At 40.4% G+C, this 16380-nt stretch overlaps 1 protein-coding gene across 1 annotated transcript in view; it reads right to left on the bottom strand.

Moving 5' to 3' along the window:
- uvrag (UV radiation resistance associated gene) overlaps positions 1-16380 on the bottom strand; it is a 314975-nt gene that overhangs the window by 160338 nt on the left and 138257 nt on the right. Inside the window, exon 9 of the mRNA XM_072576814.1 lies at positions 12807-12891. Coding sequence (XP_072432915.1) covers positions 12807-12891 — 85 coding nt within the window. The remainder of the gene's footprint in view (positions 1-12806; positions 12892-16380) is intronic.

Here is a 16380-nt window from a genome sequence, read left to right as displayed (position 1 = left end):
TAATCCTCGTACCTTCTAATACGTCCAAAACCGCTTTTATTGTGATATGGTCTGTCCCCCAAGACACCACCACTAACTTCCCCAAGTCTTCATGTTTTTCTCCACAGTAAACAGAGAAGTATTCATTGAAGACCTCACCCATCTGCTGCAGTTCCACACAAACATGTCCCCTTTGGTCCTTGAGGGGTCCTAGTCTCTCCCCAGTTGTTAATTTTCCTTTAATATACTTAAGGATCTCTTTGGATTCATCCTAATCTTCTAAGCCAAAGCCCCTTTTCGCCCTTTTGATTTCCTTCTTCAGTAAACTCCTGTATCCCTTATACAAGGGGGTTCGCTTGATCCCAGCTGCCTGTACGTGAGCCATGCCACCTTGTTTCTGGTCAAAGCCGCAATATCATGTCATCCAGAGTTCCCTACTCCTGCCAACTTTGTCCTTCACCCTCCACAGAAGCATACAGAACAGGAACTCTTGCTATCACACTTTTAGATACCTCCCAGTTACCAGAGATCCCTTTGCTGGCAAATAAACTACTCCAATCAACCTCTGCAAGCTCCTGTCCAACTCAAATTTCTCCTTGCCCCAATTTGGAACTGGAACCTGTGGACCAGTTTTGTTCTCTCTGTAACTACTTTATAATTAATAGAACTATGGTCACTGACCCCAAAGTGCTCCCCCACTGTCAAGTGACCTGCCCTATTTCCCCAAGACTAGGTCAGGTTTTGTCCCTTCCAGAGTAGGGCCCTCTACATACTGCTGGCGGACATTTTCCTGAACACACTTAAGTTGCACCCCATTTAAGCCATTAACGCTATCGCAGTCCTAGTCTATAGGAGGAAAATTAAACTGCCCTACTATGATAGCCCTATTGGTCCTATTTGTTTCCTTGTATATTTGTTCCTCTAATTCCCATTGACTATTTGGGGGCCTATAGCACAATCCCAATAACGCCACCATCCCCTTATTTCTTAGCTCCACCCACAAAGCCTCACTGGATAATCCCTCAGTTATTTCATCCAGCTACTGCAGTGATACTCCCCTTAATCAAAAATGCAACACTCCCCTCCCCTCTCACCTAAAGCACCGGCACTGTGGCCACTTAGGCATATTAAGCTGCCAGTCCTGTCCCTTCCTGAGCCATTTTTCTATAATGGCTAGAATATCCCTGTCCCATGAGTTCGTGAACATTACCTGTTTGCCCTCTTGAATTTAAATGGATGGAATTTAATCCAACAGACATTCCTCGCTGCCTGCCGTGTTCAAGCCTGACCTGTCTCTTCAGCTTGCTATTACCTTATCTCCTTCCAGCCTCGCATTTGCCTCTCTGCTGTTGAGGATCCCACCGCCTGCTGATCAAATTTAAACCCTATTTTGGAGCACTAGCGTATCTGCCCAACAGCATATTCACCCTCCTCCACTTCCTGACTCAAAGTCTACCCACCAGCTGAAAGACTCAAATCCAGAGTGTGAAAAAATACTTTTCAGCTTCTTGGTCAAGTGCAGCTTCAAAAGATTCATTAAGCTCAAAATCTAGGACAAAAGAAGGGCGCCTGATTGATTCTTAATTCACAACAGATGCACAATGGGAGCATTATCTACAATATATATAACATACATAACTACAGAAATTTGCAGGAAGCTTAGGAAATTTGGCATGTCCATAAAGACCCTCACCAACTTTTACAGCTGCATCATACAAAGCATCATAACCAGGTGCATAATGGCTTGGCACAGTAATTGCTTGGCCCAGAACCATAAGAAACAATTTGAAGTTGTGGGCACTGCTCATCATGGAAACCAATCTCCCATCCATGGACTCAATCTATACTTCTCGTTGCAGTGGAAAGGCTGCTGAAGACCCCTCCCATCCAGTAAGAGTCTCCTCCAACCTCTTCCATCAGGAAGATGATACAAAAATTTGAACCCAGGCACCAACACCTTCAATTACAGCTTCTTTGCTATTAGTCTGCTGAATGGATCTAATTTGAGACTAATGTTGACATCGCTCTGGTGCGCCTCCAGTGGAGTCGTAACCTTGTATGCCTCACCCGTCTGAGCATCCAACGATTAGCATGTCCTTGTTTGTTATGATCTACCTGTACAGCTCACAAAATAAAGCTTTTCACTGTACATGACCACAATAAATCAAAGCAAATTCACCAATCCTCCATCAACAGGATTTCCAAAATCATCAAGGAAGACACGGGCAGCAAATACATGGAAAAACCACTAACTCATCCTGACTTTGGACTAAGTCATTGTTCCTTCACTAGGATAGGGCCTGGAACTCTATGTACTGTGGTGCACACACTAGGTAGAGTGCGGAGGTTCAAGACAATAACTCAATGCCACTTTAAGGGCAGTTGGAAATGAACAAAAAAAAATGCTTCAGAAACGAGATCCTGAGACAAGGGCAGAAGGGGACTGGAGAAATCTACACACACTTACTGCTGCTCAGACCATTGCAGCAAGGCTCAGGTCAGAATTAGTTGTTGCTAATTCAAACTTCAGACCCACTGCCAAACACCTCACCCTGGGATAACTGGACATCCTATTAAAGGATTAAAAAATTAGGGCAGGGGACCAAAATGATTGATTGAAGTAGCAAGTTTTCAGAATCCTCTTAAAGACAGTCTCAGAGGATTAGAGTAGAAATTCCAGAGCTAATTTCGAAACCAGGCTATACAGACAATAGCTCTACCTTAAGCATAAAAATGAAGCTTAGAAATCAGTTGAATGTCATGAAAATACACACTACCTGCACGAAGTTGTTCAGTTAAGGACTGTAGCTGCTGGAAAACATTTCACCACTTGAGTTATCTTTGCATATGGTGCTGTCATAAACCGTACAAACACAATCATCCACACTTCAGTGAGTACTTCTCTCTCTCTCTCTCTCTCTCCTCAATTCAGCAAAATAAGCCCGTTGCAACTGACACCCTTAAACCAAGATGGACTATTGCATCTGATGCAATCTCCACATATTGCCAAAATACATGGCACTGAGTAAGGACCCATGACAATCCTAACTTCAAAAGGCTAGAACTTTCAGTCTCCAGATGTTAGCACAGGATGCAACTTTGGCTAATCCCCCACACCATGCTTTTAAGGATAAACACTCAGATATATTTCAACTATCATAAAAAGTAAAGCTAAACTCCAAGGCTTTCAACATTTAGGAAATGTTAGACGACAGATAGGCACATGCTCAGAATTTAAACCAGTTTCCAACTATATGACGCTCAAGAAATATTTCAGGGTGCATAATCAGAGGAAGGTCTGTTATAACACTAACTCATCTAGAAAATAAAACTGGGTTCCAATTTATTAAAATTAAGATTTCAGATTAATACAATTTATCTTTTCTTAGCTTGGTCAGTGGCACACAGTCTGTCATGTCACTTTGCCATGACAATCTCTGAATCAGCAGACAGTGCCCATTGAGTCTGCACCGACAAACTAGTCTAAATCTACTTTAGTCCCATGTGCCCACATTTGGACCACTGTCTTTGATATTAAGAAGTTTCAAATGGTCACCCATGTACTTTGTAAAAAGGGTTCAACTACCCTCTCAGGCAATGCATTCCAGATGCCCAAACATCCTTTGGGTGAGAAACATTCTCCTCAAAAGCCCTCCAAAATCTCCCCACTTTTTAACCTAAAAACAAGTCCCTTGGTAATGACCCTTCAATTGAAGCGAACAGCTGCTTTCTATGCACCTTGTCAGTACTGCTGAATCTTACATACCTTAATCAGGACCCCACCCAGCCTTCTCTGCTCAAAAGAAAAGAACCTGAGCCTATCTAGTCTCTCTCTTCAGGGTAAAGTCACTTGATCCCAGGCAGCATCCTGGTGAATATCTTCTATGCCTCTCGTGTAACACATCCTTCCCTATAGTGCTCTGCCTGTGGCCTCATTAAAGTTCTGAACAGCTCCATCGTAAGCTCCCTGCTCTCAATCTATGCCAGGATTGATGAAATCAAGTAGCCCATGTGCCTTCTTAATTACCCTATTAACCTATTCCTGATGCCTTCAAGGATCTGTGGAGAAGTAACCCAAGGTGCCACTTACTCAGAACATTCCCTTGTCTTCCAAAATACATTACCTCACACTTGTGACATGGTAGCTCAGCGGTTAGCACTGCTGCCATAAAGTGCCAGGGACCCAGGTTCAATTCCAACCCTTGAGCGACTGTGTGGAGAATACACACATTATTCCCGCGTTTACGTGGGTTTCATCCAGGTGCCTCCCGCAGTCCAAAGATGTCCATGTTAGGTAGATTAGCCATAGTAAATTGCCCATAGTGTCCAGGAATGCGCAGGCTAGGTGGATTAGCCTGGGGAAATGCAGGGATAGGGTGGGTCTGGGTGGAATGCTCTTTGGGGAATCAGTGTGGACTTGATGGATTGAAATTGTCTGTTTCCACATTGTAGGGATTCTATGATTATTAACAGGGCTACATTCTTTCCATCCTACCAACCTTATTCCACAATTTCAAATCCAATTTCCTTTGACAAAAAGGCACCATTCTAAGAATTAATATTCCACTAGACAGGGGCCTTTTGTAAGTGGAACAGTTATGAATGTCTCTTGCACACCAGAGGAAGCATTCAGCAAAAGCAAGGTTGAGGAGACATCTTTACATCAGCAAAACCAATTCAAATGGATCTCATGAACAAAGACTGTGGAACTATTTTTCTAGTTTTACTTCTGCTCATGCATCTTTCCCCATCAGTGCATGTTGAAGTGCTGAGTTTTAATTTGCAGTGTTTACTTACTTTAATTGTCATTTATGTTGTTATGAAGGTGTAGAGACATTCTATACCTTAGAGAGAGGAAGCTAAAAGGACTGACTGAAAGCAAAGTGTCCTGAAGGAGATAAAAATATAACACTTGGTCAAAACAAATAGCTGGAATTGTGTTGCTATGGAATAAAAATCAAGTTTGGCCAGTTTAAATTATACCCTAAGATACCAAAATCCAATTAAATTTGAAATAATGTTTTTGATTACATCAAAACCTTTTGAAATGATCCGATGTTTTGGGGCATAAAACCGGACATTTTGAATACTTGGGGGAGAACTACAGAGAACTGCCAAGCACCAACAAGTATAGACTGCTAGATGAATAGCTCTCTGAAGGGTACCTGTTCATATGAAAGACTTGCGAATACTGAAATGACAACAGAGGAAAACCTGCAGAGGAAGATACAAAGTAGATTTGGCTGGTTTTGAAACATTTTATGTAAACCTTAAACGGGATTTTTAAATTGGGCCAGTCTTGTGGAGTGGGAGGTAAAAGACAGGTTTGAGAAAGGAATTATAAACAGTTGTTTAATGTTCTCTTTTGGACTTAAAGAATAAAACTGTTAATTTTTACTTTAATTAGTGACCACTGGGATGGTTCTTGGTCTCTCGAAATTTAACAATTACAGTGCGAGGTAAGCTTCTGCGTGTCGGGTTTAAATTAGCACAGGGGTTTACCCTGCGTCATAACAATCTTGTTAAGTACAGAAACCTAGTCTGGTGTTTTTGATCAATCTAGGTCTAAAATCAGCTATCAGTGCTCTTGCATGTTTCTTTTTAAAAAATCTTCAATTGAGAGGGAAGTCTGGGAATAGAACAGCTTGATTTCTGGTGCCCTAGTAAGTCATGACATAGTCCAGTTTATATAATGAGGCCAGGCTTTATTGAAAATGATTGAATTTATGGCTCAAGGCCATTAATTGAGTTTAAAATAAGACTAATGCTAAAATCCAATGACTTGAAATCACAGTCCAAGATGGCCAAATATTTGCATCATTACCTTATGAAACCTCTGAAATGGAGGCAGTCCAAACGCAAAGCCTCGCCAGCAAAAGTGCCTTAATGGAGCATCAATGGGGACCATCTTCTTCTCCATTAGCAAAGCATTCAGAAAGACTTGTTTAAAAATTCACTCGTGAGTGTGTATATTTGTGTGCACGTGTGTATACGTATGTGTGCACAGGTCAGTAATTGGGCCAATTTTGATTTTATGTTACCCTCGAGACATGACTTCTTGAATCAGCGCAATCCATCTGCTGCAGATAGACATACATATTATCAGGGAGGGAGTTTCATGATTTTGACCCAGCAACATTAAAGGAACGGAGATCTATTTTCACATCAGGGTGGTGAGAGGCATGGAGGGAAACTTACAGCTAGTGTTTTTATGAATTTGCTGACCTTCTTCTCTATGCAAGTTGTTGTGGGTTTGGAAAGGTGATGTTTAAGGATCTTTGGCGAATTTCTGCAGTACATCTTCTGATCGTACACACTGTTGATACTAAGCGTCAGAGGTGGAAGGAATGAATGGTTGTGGAGGTGGTTGCTTTGTCCTGGTTAGTATCAAGCTTCTTTGAGTGTTGTTGGTGCTGCACTCATCCAGGAAAATGAGGAATATGCCATTATACGTCGGTCTTTTGCCTTGTAGGCAGTCTTGGGGAGTCAGAAGGTAAATTACTTGCTGCAGCACTCAAGTCTCTGACCTGCTCTTGTAACCATTGTCTTTATATGGTACACTGGAATCCAATGTACAACCATTATGTTTGGGTTAACTGTTCAGCTAGAGAGGTGGTCAGGTAACAAGCGAGCTAGCACTATGTTAAGTATAGTACCAACATAAGCCTATGAAACACTGAAAAGAGACAGATCTTAGATGGGAACACTCTCCATTCCCTGAATCCAACTTAGAAATTTTTAACCCTACCCGTTGATTTTGATCATTTACAATAACTCAACCCAGTGGCTCCTGACTCGCAGGAAAATCAATATCCTACGTACGTCTTTAAACTCAATGTCAATCCCCGAGGACCATCAGGAAGGAATGATGTTACGCTTGAAACATCAACATTCCTGCTCCTCAGATGCCTGACTGGTTGTGCTTTTCCAGCACCACACGTTTTGACCCTGAGTACCAGCAAGCTAGTCCAAAGTAGAAACATTTAACTCTGGACTTCATTTTATCTATCCTTCACTGTAAGATGCATAGGGGTGAACCAAGCATGTAGCCATGCCAAATTTGGAGCATTTCTATTATTTAGACTTGGATGAGGTAAAGTACAATAAACACTATTCTCTTTTTAAACAAAAGGAAATCTGTCTGTTTAACAATTAGCCACTTAGTAAGCTGACAAATGCATTCTTTTAAAAAAGCTGCAGCACTCAAACAGCAAATTGGACAAAAGGAGGACCATTCTAACTCTTCTCACCCAATCTTAAATAAAACTGAACATTTCCAAAGGTAAAGGACTAAGTGAAAAAACTGCAAGATATTGAATAGATGGGATTTTCTGGATTAGTGTTTTATCGAGTAACAAAGTCAACAGTTTAATGTGGGCTGCTAGGAAAATCATGACTTAAAGAAACTTCAAAAAGATAGGAAATCATAATTATTGCCTCAATTATTGGAAAACCTTGTTCTGAACAAGGCAAGAGGGGCCTTCTGCTAATAGTTGCCTAGTACCCCTTTCTGTACTTGTAAGGAAGTACAAGTACTCGTGTACTTGAGTTGTAAGGAAGCCACACCAGATATGACAAGCCTTTCACTTCTCAGTAAAATTCCTGGCAACTATTTAGAAGTTTCCTAATATCAGTATTTCTGACTATCTTAGTTTTTTTTAGATTAGATTACTTACAGTGTGGAAACAGGCCCTTCGGCCCAACAAGTCCACACCGCCCCGCCGAAGCGTAACCCACCCATACCCCTACATCTACATCTACCTCTTACCTAACACTACGGGCAATTTAGCATGGCCAATTCACCTGACCTGCACATCTTTGGACTGTGGGAGGAAACCGGAGCACCCGGAGGAAACCCACGCAGACACGGGGAGAATGTGCAAACTCCACAGTCAGTCACCTGAGGCGGTAAATGAACCCGGGTCTCTGGCGCTGTGAGGCAGCAGTGCTAACCACTGTGCCACCGCTTGTGAATAGCTTATGAGCAGCCACTTACCAACAATTGAATCAATCTGGTTTCCAATGTAAACACGTGGTATGATCATGTGGAGTTAGGGGAATATATTAGTTTGGATAGCAGATGATCTAACCATGACAAATCAGAGATAATGGGTCTTTTTCTGGGTCAGCAAAACTAAACTAATGGGTGCCACAAACTTTGATCATTGGGCCCCAACTGTTTATAACTGGTATTCATGACTTGGATGCAGGGATAGGAGGTAGTTTGCAGACAAGACTACAACAGGTAGGAAAGCAAGTTGCAATGAAGAATTTAAAAAATTCTAAGTGGGCATGAATAGGTTAGGGCCTAAATATGGCAGATGGAGTTCAATGTGGCCAAGCAAGAGGTTATCCATTTTGGTCAGAAGAACAGAAAGACAAATGATCTAAAATGGAGAGAAACTTCAGAATGATTCAGTGCAGCAAGATCTAGATGTCCCCTTGCACCCATTGCAGAATACAGATACAGCAGCTAAAGGCAGCAAATGGAATTTTGGCATTTATAGCAAAAGGAATAGAGAGTATAAAAGCAGTGAAGTGTTGCAGCACAGTGTAAGACATTAGTGAGGGTGAGTTGCATTGGAGGCAGTTCAGAGGAGGTTCACCAGATTGATTACAGGGATGAGGGGCTTGTCTTCCAAAGAGAGATTGAGCAGTTTAGGCCTGTTCTCGAGTTCAGGATAATGGGAGATCTAATTGAAGTATAACATGATAAAAAGGACGGACAAAGTAGATGCTTTTCCTTGTGGGGCAATCTAGAATAAACGTGCATGATGTTAGGATAAGGAATAGCAGATTTAAAGCACACGAGGAGGAATTACTTCTCGCAAAGCATCAAGAAACTATAGAACACACGACCCTAGAATGCAGTAGATGCTGTCATATTGAGTAAAGTTGAGAAGATGGACAGAATTTTAATTAGTAAATCTGTTTAAGGGTACAGAGAGCAGGCAGCAAAGTCAAGACTGGGCCACAATGATCGATTGGCCATGATCATAATGAATGGAGAAGCAGGCTTAAGGAGCTGAATTGCCTATTTCTGCTGCAAACTTTGCATGTTCCTTTGTAAACTGAAGATCCTCTTATCAACCTACAGTTGTCCCCAATGCATTTTCATTGAAGGAAATGCGGTTTACAAGTCTTTGCATTCCGTCCTTCGTTTTTGGCACAAAGGTGCATTTTCCTTTTCTGAAGGACATCTCTGTGGAGATTTGTTTTAAAACAATGTCGTACTGAGCTGTATTTGGGTTCAAGGGATATAGTTCTAATTCTGGATTTATAGGTTAGATGCCAATCAATGTTTGCGACCTGTTTTAAGAATGAAGTGTGTAATAAACAGATTTTTAAAAATGCATTGAAGCAGCCTGATTAATGTCTCTTATTCTGCATAGCAGTACCAAGAGAAACAATTAGCCATTTTGTGATTCACTTAACACTTTTTCTCATGTTGTAATTGGTGAAATAGAGTCAGAGAGATGTACAGCATGGAAACAGGCCTTTGGTCTAACCCGTCCATGCCGACCAGATATCCCAACCCAATATTGGAGATTACCAGCACATTCCTTCCATCACAGCTGCAACACAACATGGAGAGGTTACTGCAAAATTAAATGCTTCTTCCAGAGAGAATACAGATATAAGGGAGGATACATCTCCACCAGTGAAAAACAGCTATTGCTAAGTATACCACTTTGGGAAACATGCTTCCCAGAGTTCAAAGAAAGTGAAATATAAACCAGAATATGTATTGTCCCAGGGGCATGTTGTTTTCCAACAGCCAGTTAAAAGAATATTATTCCAAAGACTAACGGGAGTGTATTATTATTGACAGTGAAAAATTACAGGATTCTATCTCCTGAATCCTGACCCCATTCTCTTCCTGTCACAAAGACTCTCTTGCTACGTCTCAAGTAACCATCCAACTTCCACCCTTCACGGTATTTAACTTCAAATAATTCAATTAACAGTACACTATTCAGAACAGCCTTCTGGGCCTTGAACAACATTTACTCAGTTACTGTGCCACTGTTTCAAAATAAGGGTTCATCCATTTCTGCCAGAGTTAAGGAGTTTTCCCACCCTCAGAAAACCATAGGTTTTTGGAAGTATTCCTCAAAAAAAATAATGGTTGGGAGGTGATGGCGTTGGACTAGTGTGGACAAAGTTAAAAATCACAACACCAGATTATAGCCCAACAGGACTATTTGGAAGCATTAGCCTTTGAAAACTGCTCCTTCATTACATGGTTGTGGAGGATCATAAGGCACAGGATTTATAGCAAAAGTGTTAATGTCATGGAGCTATAATGATACATTAATCTAAATTTAAGTCTTTCGTCTTTTACAGTGGGGTATGCTAGTTTTAGTTCTTCAACATGTAAACCCCAGAACTCCTTTTCAATTACATTCTCAAGATAGCTTTAGCTTTTCTAGCAATCAGTGCCATCTCAGCTCAGACAATGCTTTCAAGGTGTGAGGTTTAAGTCTGTGTCCCAATGTTGATTAGAAAGACAATCAGACCAAAGTGGGACTTGCAGATTTTTACATGGATTTAAGCAGTTTTTGAGCAAAATAAAATGTATTTCTGCAAATACAAATTCATCCTATAAACTGGTGCGTGTACACACGTAGGAGAGACAGAGCGATTATGTGCATGTGAGTATGTGCGTGTCCGATTCAACATTGGGACACAGACTTTAACCTTACAGCTTGAAAGCATTGTCTGAGCTGGGATGGCATTTATTGCTAGAAAAGCTAAAACTATCTTAAGAAAGTAACTTAAAAGGAGCTATGGGAATTACATATTAAAGAACTGAAACTAGCACAGCCCACTCTAAAAGATGAAAGACTTAATCTAAATTTGTTCAATGTATCATTACAGCTCCAGGACACTGAAAACCTTTTGCTTTAAATTCTGTGTCTTATGATCCTATACTCCACAACTACCCGACGAAGGAGCAGTGCTTTGAAAGCTAGTGTTTCCAAATAAACCTGTTGGACAATAGCCTGGTGTTGTGACTTTTAACTTTGTCAAAAAATGGTGAAGAACAGAGTTCTTGAATATTGTTAAGGTAAAGTAGATAGATCCTGGAATAGGCAAGGTGGTGAAAGGTTAAATCAGGGAAGGTCAGATATGGAGAAAAATGATCACAATCTTACTGAAGGGTGGAACAAGCCCACTCCTGCACCTACTTAACATGTTTGTATATGTTCCTACCTTGCCATCAGAAGATAAAACTACCAGTTCTTCACTCCAGCTATAAAAGGAAAAGGAAAAGGCCACTTTATAAAATTATGAAATTACTAACAAAGTTGTGGACATATTCCACAGAGCAACTATCCCATGTAGATTCCTTGTTAGTTATTTTAGGAGTTTAATCCTTTGTAACTTTTGTCAATTCACCTTCTGACTCATTATTGAAGCTTAAGTGTGGCCAACCATGATAACATGGCTTTATTTTATGACTAGTAATGATAACTAGGAATAAAGGAGTAATTTCTTCTGTTGTTTATATGAATCCTGGTGGGAGGTTGGCAGTGTAAATGTGAATGTAATCTGATCTGGTTGATACAAGACAGGACATTCACTCCTAGTGATAGACTGGGTGGTAAAAATAGACAGGTCTTTGATTACAAGTTAAAATGAAGGGTTAAGGGTTTGTCTGGTGCTGTTGATAAACATTCTTGTCAGTGTGCATATGCCATTGTTCTTTCAGAAGAAAAAGAAAGCAAGGGACCAAACAAGTAACTAAGTGGGGAAGACAGCAAGAGATTTGAGAACAAAGTAATCAATTAAAAGATGAAGGGGGTCAAGACAAGGGACACTTGAAGCACTCGACTGCTACAAAAGACCACACCTGTAACATCCAATCTCTCAACGGAAATAGGAAGGCGATGAACAAAGAATAGGCAGAAATGTCTGCTCTATAGTTTTAAAAAGAAATCTGGTAAATCCCCCACTTCAGTTTGTATGGTATCCACTGAAAAAACAAAAAGAGAACATTTGCAATTCACAAAAATCAGCATGAGATCTTGGGAACATTACAAACTGCCGACTGGAACAATGATTTATATGCATCCCAGCAACCAGATCAGTGGAATTAGGCACCATTTCAGTAAAGTTCAGTCACACAACCACAGCAAATCGCTTTCACGCACATCAAGAATAAATCCTCAACACTTATTTTACAAACAAGATGAGGCTGTTTTAGATTTGAACTGAGCGCAGAGACATGTCTGAAGTAAAAAGTCTTATTTCAGAAGATAACAAATGGAAAATACATTCCTAAAATGAACTTGAAAATGGTCTGTTTAAGTAATTACTACAAAACTAATCATTGATCAATATGAAGTTACATGGAGAGAAAAAAAAACAGATCAGAAATGGAATCATGGCCAAAATTTCACATTTTTCAGTTTGTTCCCCTCAGTCATTCAATTCACTTAAATCTGTTTCACAGCCCAGGAAAATTCTTCATTTAGAAAGCACCTTCACGAATCTATTCGCATGAGATGAGATAACAATGTACTTCTGAACAAAGGTTACATATATTTTGAAATAGCTTGGCATCTGGAGCTCAAGAGCACCAAGAAATATAAATGGTTCATATTTTCCCCAACTATGCTGGGTATTTGGATTAGATTAATTAGAGTTTTAATTGTAGAATTACTGCACAAGCATTTTAAAATCTTGAGACAGGTAGTTTTAAGCAAAGATCAATCGCCAGTTACCACTGCAAGTTACCAACACAACATTCATCACACAGGATAATCAAAACAAACATGAAATAGCAATAAATCAGCTTGAATTTTTCACGACATGTTTACCTTTTAGCAATGCACCCTTTCTTTTCTTCATTGAGACACGAATCCTCCACTTGTAAGCAATGGCGTTTACTCGAGAATATTTTCTCTAGGAGGAGGGGGCAATAGAAAGTATCAACTTTTCAGGCTTCATTCATAACAAATATGCAAAACCAAGCAAGTTTTAGAAGAACAGCTTACATCTGTCCATATGTTACAATAGCTTCCTTTTAAAGTGAATTATATTGAAGGTAGTGATGAGGAGCAGCGTAAAGAATATAGAAATTATTATTTAAATAAAAATATACAGGAAAATTGGTAACTATAATGCCTCAGGAATTATAATCAGTATTTTTCTGCATCTATTCTAGTTTCAGGTTAAATGCAGTCACTGACTATTTATGTACATGTAATTTCCTCAGTATTTCATGCATAGAAATGCAATTTGTCATTTCTGACAGGGTGGAATTATTTTCCAAGTTGAACTTAAAAGAAATATTAAAGTCATTCACATAATTGGCTTCAAGTAATGGTGTATCAACTGAACAAATTAAGGAAGCCAGTTACTTTTGCTGAAATAATGCAAGGCCATGGTTGTTGCATAGGGTCACACTTTAATTAGAGAAGCAAGAAGCTCTCAAGTCTACATCCCAAAGACAGCAAGGGGAAATTACTCAATTGTATATTAAAAAGCAAATACTTAGGAGATGTTACACAAGTACATAACATTTTATATTAAAGTTTCACAGAGGAAATTACTTTTGATTTATTTTGTAGATAAAAGATCTCACAGGACTATGATAAGATCAAACGAGCACTGTAATTATGATAAAGAGCTATTGAAAGACTTCACAACCAACAGGAATGTGTATCCAAAGCCAAAATTAGGCCAACAGGTTATTTCTCAAAAAAATCAAAGCAAGAAAATTCAATTCATTTAATATTCAATAATTAAAAATTTAGACTTGGGGACATAAAAAGAATCAAGACTTTGTTCCCCTGACCATGACTCCCAGGACATGTGTAGGTGGCACAGGAGGGTAGTGCCACACTGTGGTGTTTCTCAGTGTTAATATGCCAGACAAAAGTCTTACTCTGGACCTTGTTATCTAGAACAGTCGATACCTGGGCGAGGTATCTGAATCACAGCAACAGGCAATGCCGCGAAGGGCAACAGTGCCAAAACCAAGGGGGCAGTGAAAAAGCTGCAGATCATCACTTCCTGCTCTTTGCCCATGGGCACACTTGATGGAGTCTTTCCACAGGCAGTGAGCACATCAGGGACTGAAGTGCATCACCATCACTAGGTCTATGGCAACATGGGGGAGGCGATGGCCTATTAGTTTTATCGCTGGTCTGTTAATCCAGATATGCAGATAATATTTTGGCAATCCCAGTTCAAATCCCACCATGGCAGATAGTGGAATTTGAATTCAGTAAAAATCTAGGATTAGAAGTTTATGACGACCATGAATCCATGCCAACTGTTTGAAAAACCCATCTGGTTCACTGATTTCCTTTAGGAAGAAAGCTGCCATCCTCACCTAGTCTGGCTTACATGTGGCTCTGGACCCACAGCAAAGTGGTTGACACTTAACTTCCCTCTGGGCAATTAGGGATGGGCAATAAATTTTGCTTAGCCAGCAATTCCCTCACGCTGTGAATGAATGAATAAATAAATAAAAGAAGAAAAACATTTACCAGAATGGTCCAGCCAATCAAGAATGGGACTATTTATGGATAACAGGAAAAGCCACAGAAATATTCAAACACTGCTTAAAACATTCACATTATAAACAAGCAGCAAGATCAATGGATGGGCAAAGTGAAAAACTGTAAGCTCCTTTGGTGGATCAGACTTAAGTGATCATGTACTAGCAACAAAACCTTTGATCCTGGGAGTCAGAGGTCATGTAGCAACATTCCAGAGACAGATTGGAGGGTGGACAGAAGCAACAGCTTGATCAGGACTATGGTAATCTAGACTTGGAAGTTGGGGCCTGCTACAATCAGGGCAGCTCAAAGTACTTCACAGCTGATAAATTATTCAAATTTAGCACATCATGCAAGCTAATCTGGTGGCCAGTTTTGGGCATAGCAAAATCCCACAGAAGTATTCTCCCAATTACATTGAGTATGCGAAAAGCAACTTCACAAATAGGAGTGACCAATCCCTCAAGCTACCTTTGCCATTTAAGAACATAGACCATTTTCAACATCAACTCTACTTTTCATAACTAACTCTACATCCCTCAATTCCAACTGTCTCGACAAAGCCTGGTGGACCTTGAACTACAATACACTTTTGACCAAGCAACCACAGCCTAATTCCAATGACCAATGAGCCTCTGATTAAAGGCCATAAGGCCCTTAGAGTTTCACTCACCTTAAAAAGACTTTCCAGCAAGTCATCCACAGGAAGGCTACCAAGTATTTACTTGATTTGGAGGAGCCGATGTTGGACTGGAGTGAATAGTCCAACAAGTTTATTTAGAGGGAAGTATTTAGTTGCTTGTTTTTGCAAACAAAACAAGCAAGTGGCACCTTGTCAAATAGAAATCCATTGCCTTCAATTTCTATGAAAGCATATTACGCATGTCTCTGAAGAAACCTGACTGAGTCATAGATGCACAGCACGGAAACAGTCCCTTTGGTCCAACCCATCCATGCCGACCAGATAACCCAACCCAATCTAGTCCCACCTGCCAGCATCTGGTCCATATCCCTCCAAACCCTTCCTATTCATATACCCATCCAAATGCCTCTTCAATGTTGCAATTCTACCAGCCTCCACCACATCCTCTGGTAGCTCATTCCATACACATACCACCCTCTGTGAAAAAGTTCCACCTTGGGTCTCTTTAATATCTTTCCCCCCTCACCCTAAAGCAATGCCCTCTAGTTCTGGACTCGCCCACCCCAGGGAAGAGACTTTATCTATTTATCCGCCCTCATTATTTTATAAACATCTATATGGTCACGCTTCAGCCTCCGACACTCTAGGGAAAACAGCCCTAGCCTATTCAATCTCTGCCTATAGCTCAAATCCTCCAGCCCTGGCCTAACCAATGATTTGCAACATGACTTCCAAACTCCTGTACTCAATACTCTGACCAATAAAGGAAAGCATACCAAACGCCTTCTTCACTATCCTATCTACCGGTGACTCCACTTTCAAGGAGCTATGAACCTGCACTCCAAGGTCTCTTTGTTCAGCAACACACCCTAGGACCTTACCATTAAGTGTATAAGTCCTGCTAAGATTTGTTTTCCCAAAATGCAGCATCTCGCATTTATCTGAATTAAACTCCATCTGCCACTTCTCAACCCATTAGCCCATCTGATCCAGATCCCATTCTAATGTGAGGTAACCCTCTTTGCTGTCCACGACACCTCCAATTTTGGGGTCATCAAACTTACTAACTATATCTCTTATGCTCACATACAAATCACTAGCCTGCACCGGATTTGCAACATGATAGGTCAACACTGCTAAAATGGAACTTCTTATCCACGCAGTAAAAGACGGCAAAACCACTGCACCTGTGAGCAACTTCAGGGGCATCAATCAGACCACAATAAAAATGTCACTGCTCAA

Source organism: Chiloscyllium punctatum, chromosome 9 (assembly GCF_047496795.1).
Source record: "Chiloscyllium punctatum isolate Juve2018m chromosome 9, sChiPun1.3, whole genome shotgun sequence".
Taxonomy (NCBI): domain Eukaryota; kingdom Metazoa; phylum Chordata; class Chondrichthyes; order Orectolobiformes; family Hemiscylliidae; genus Chiloscyllium; species Chiloscyllium punctatum.
The sequence above is the reverse complement of the archived record's forward strand: the minus strand, read 5'-3'. Positions and strand labels throughout refer to the sequence as shown.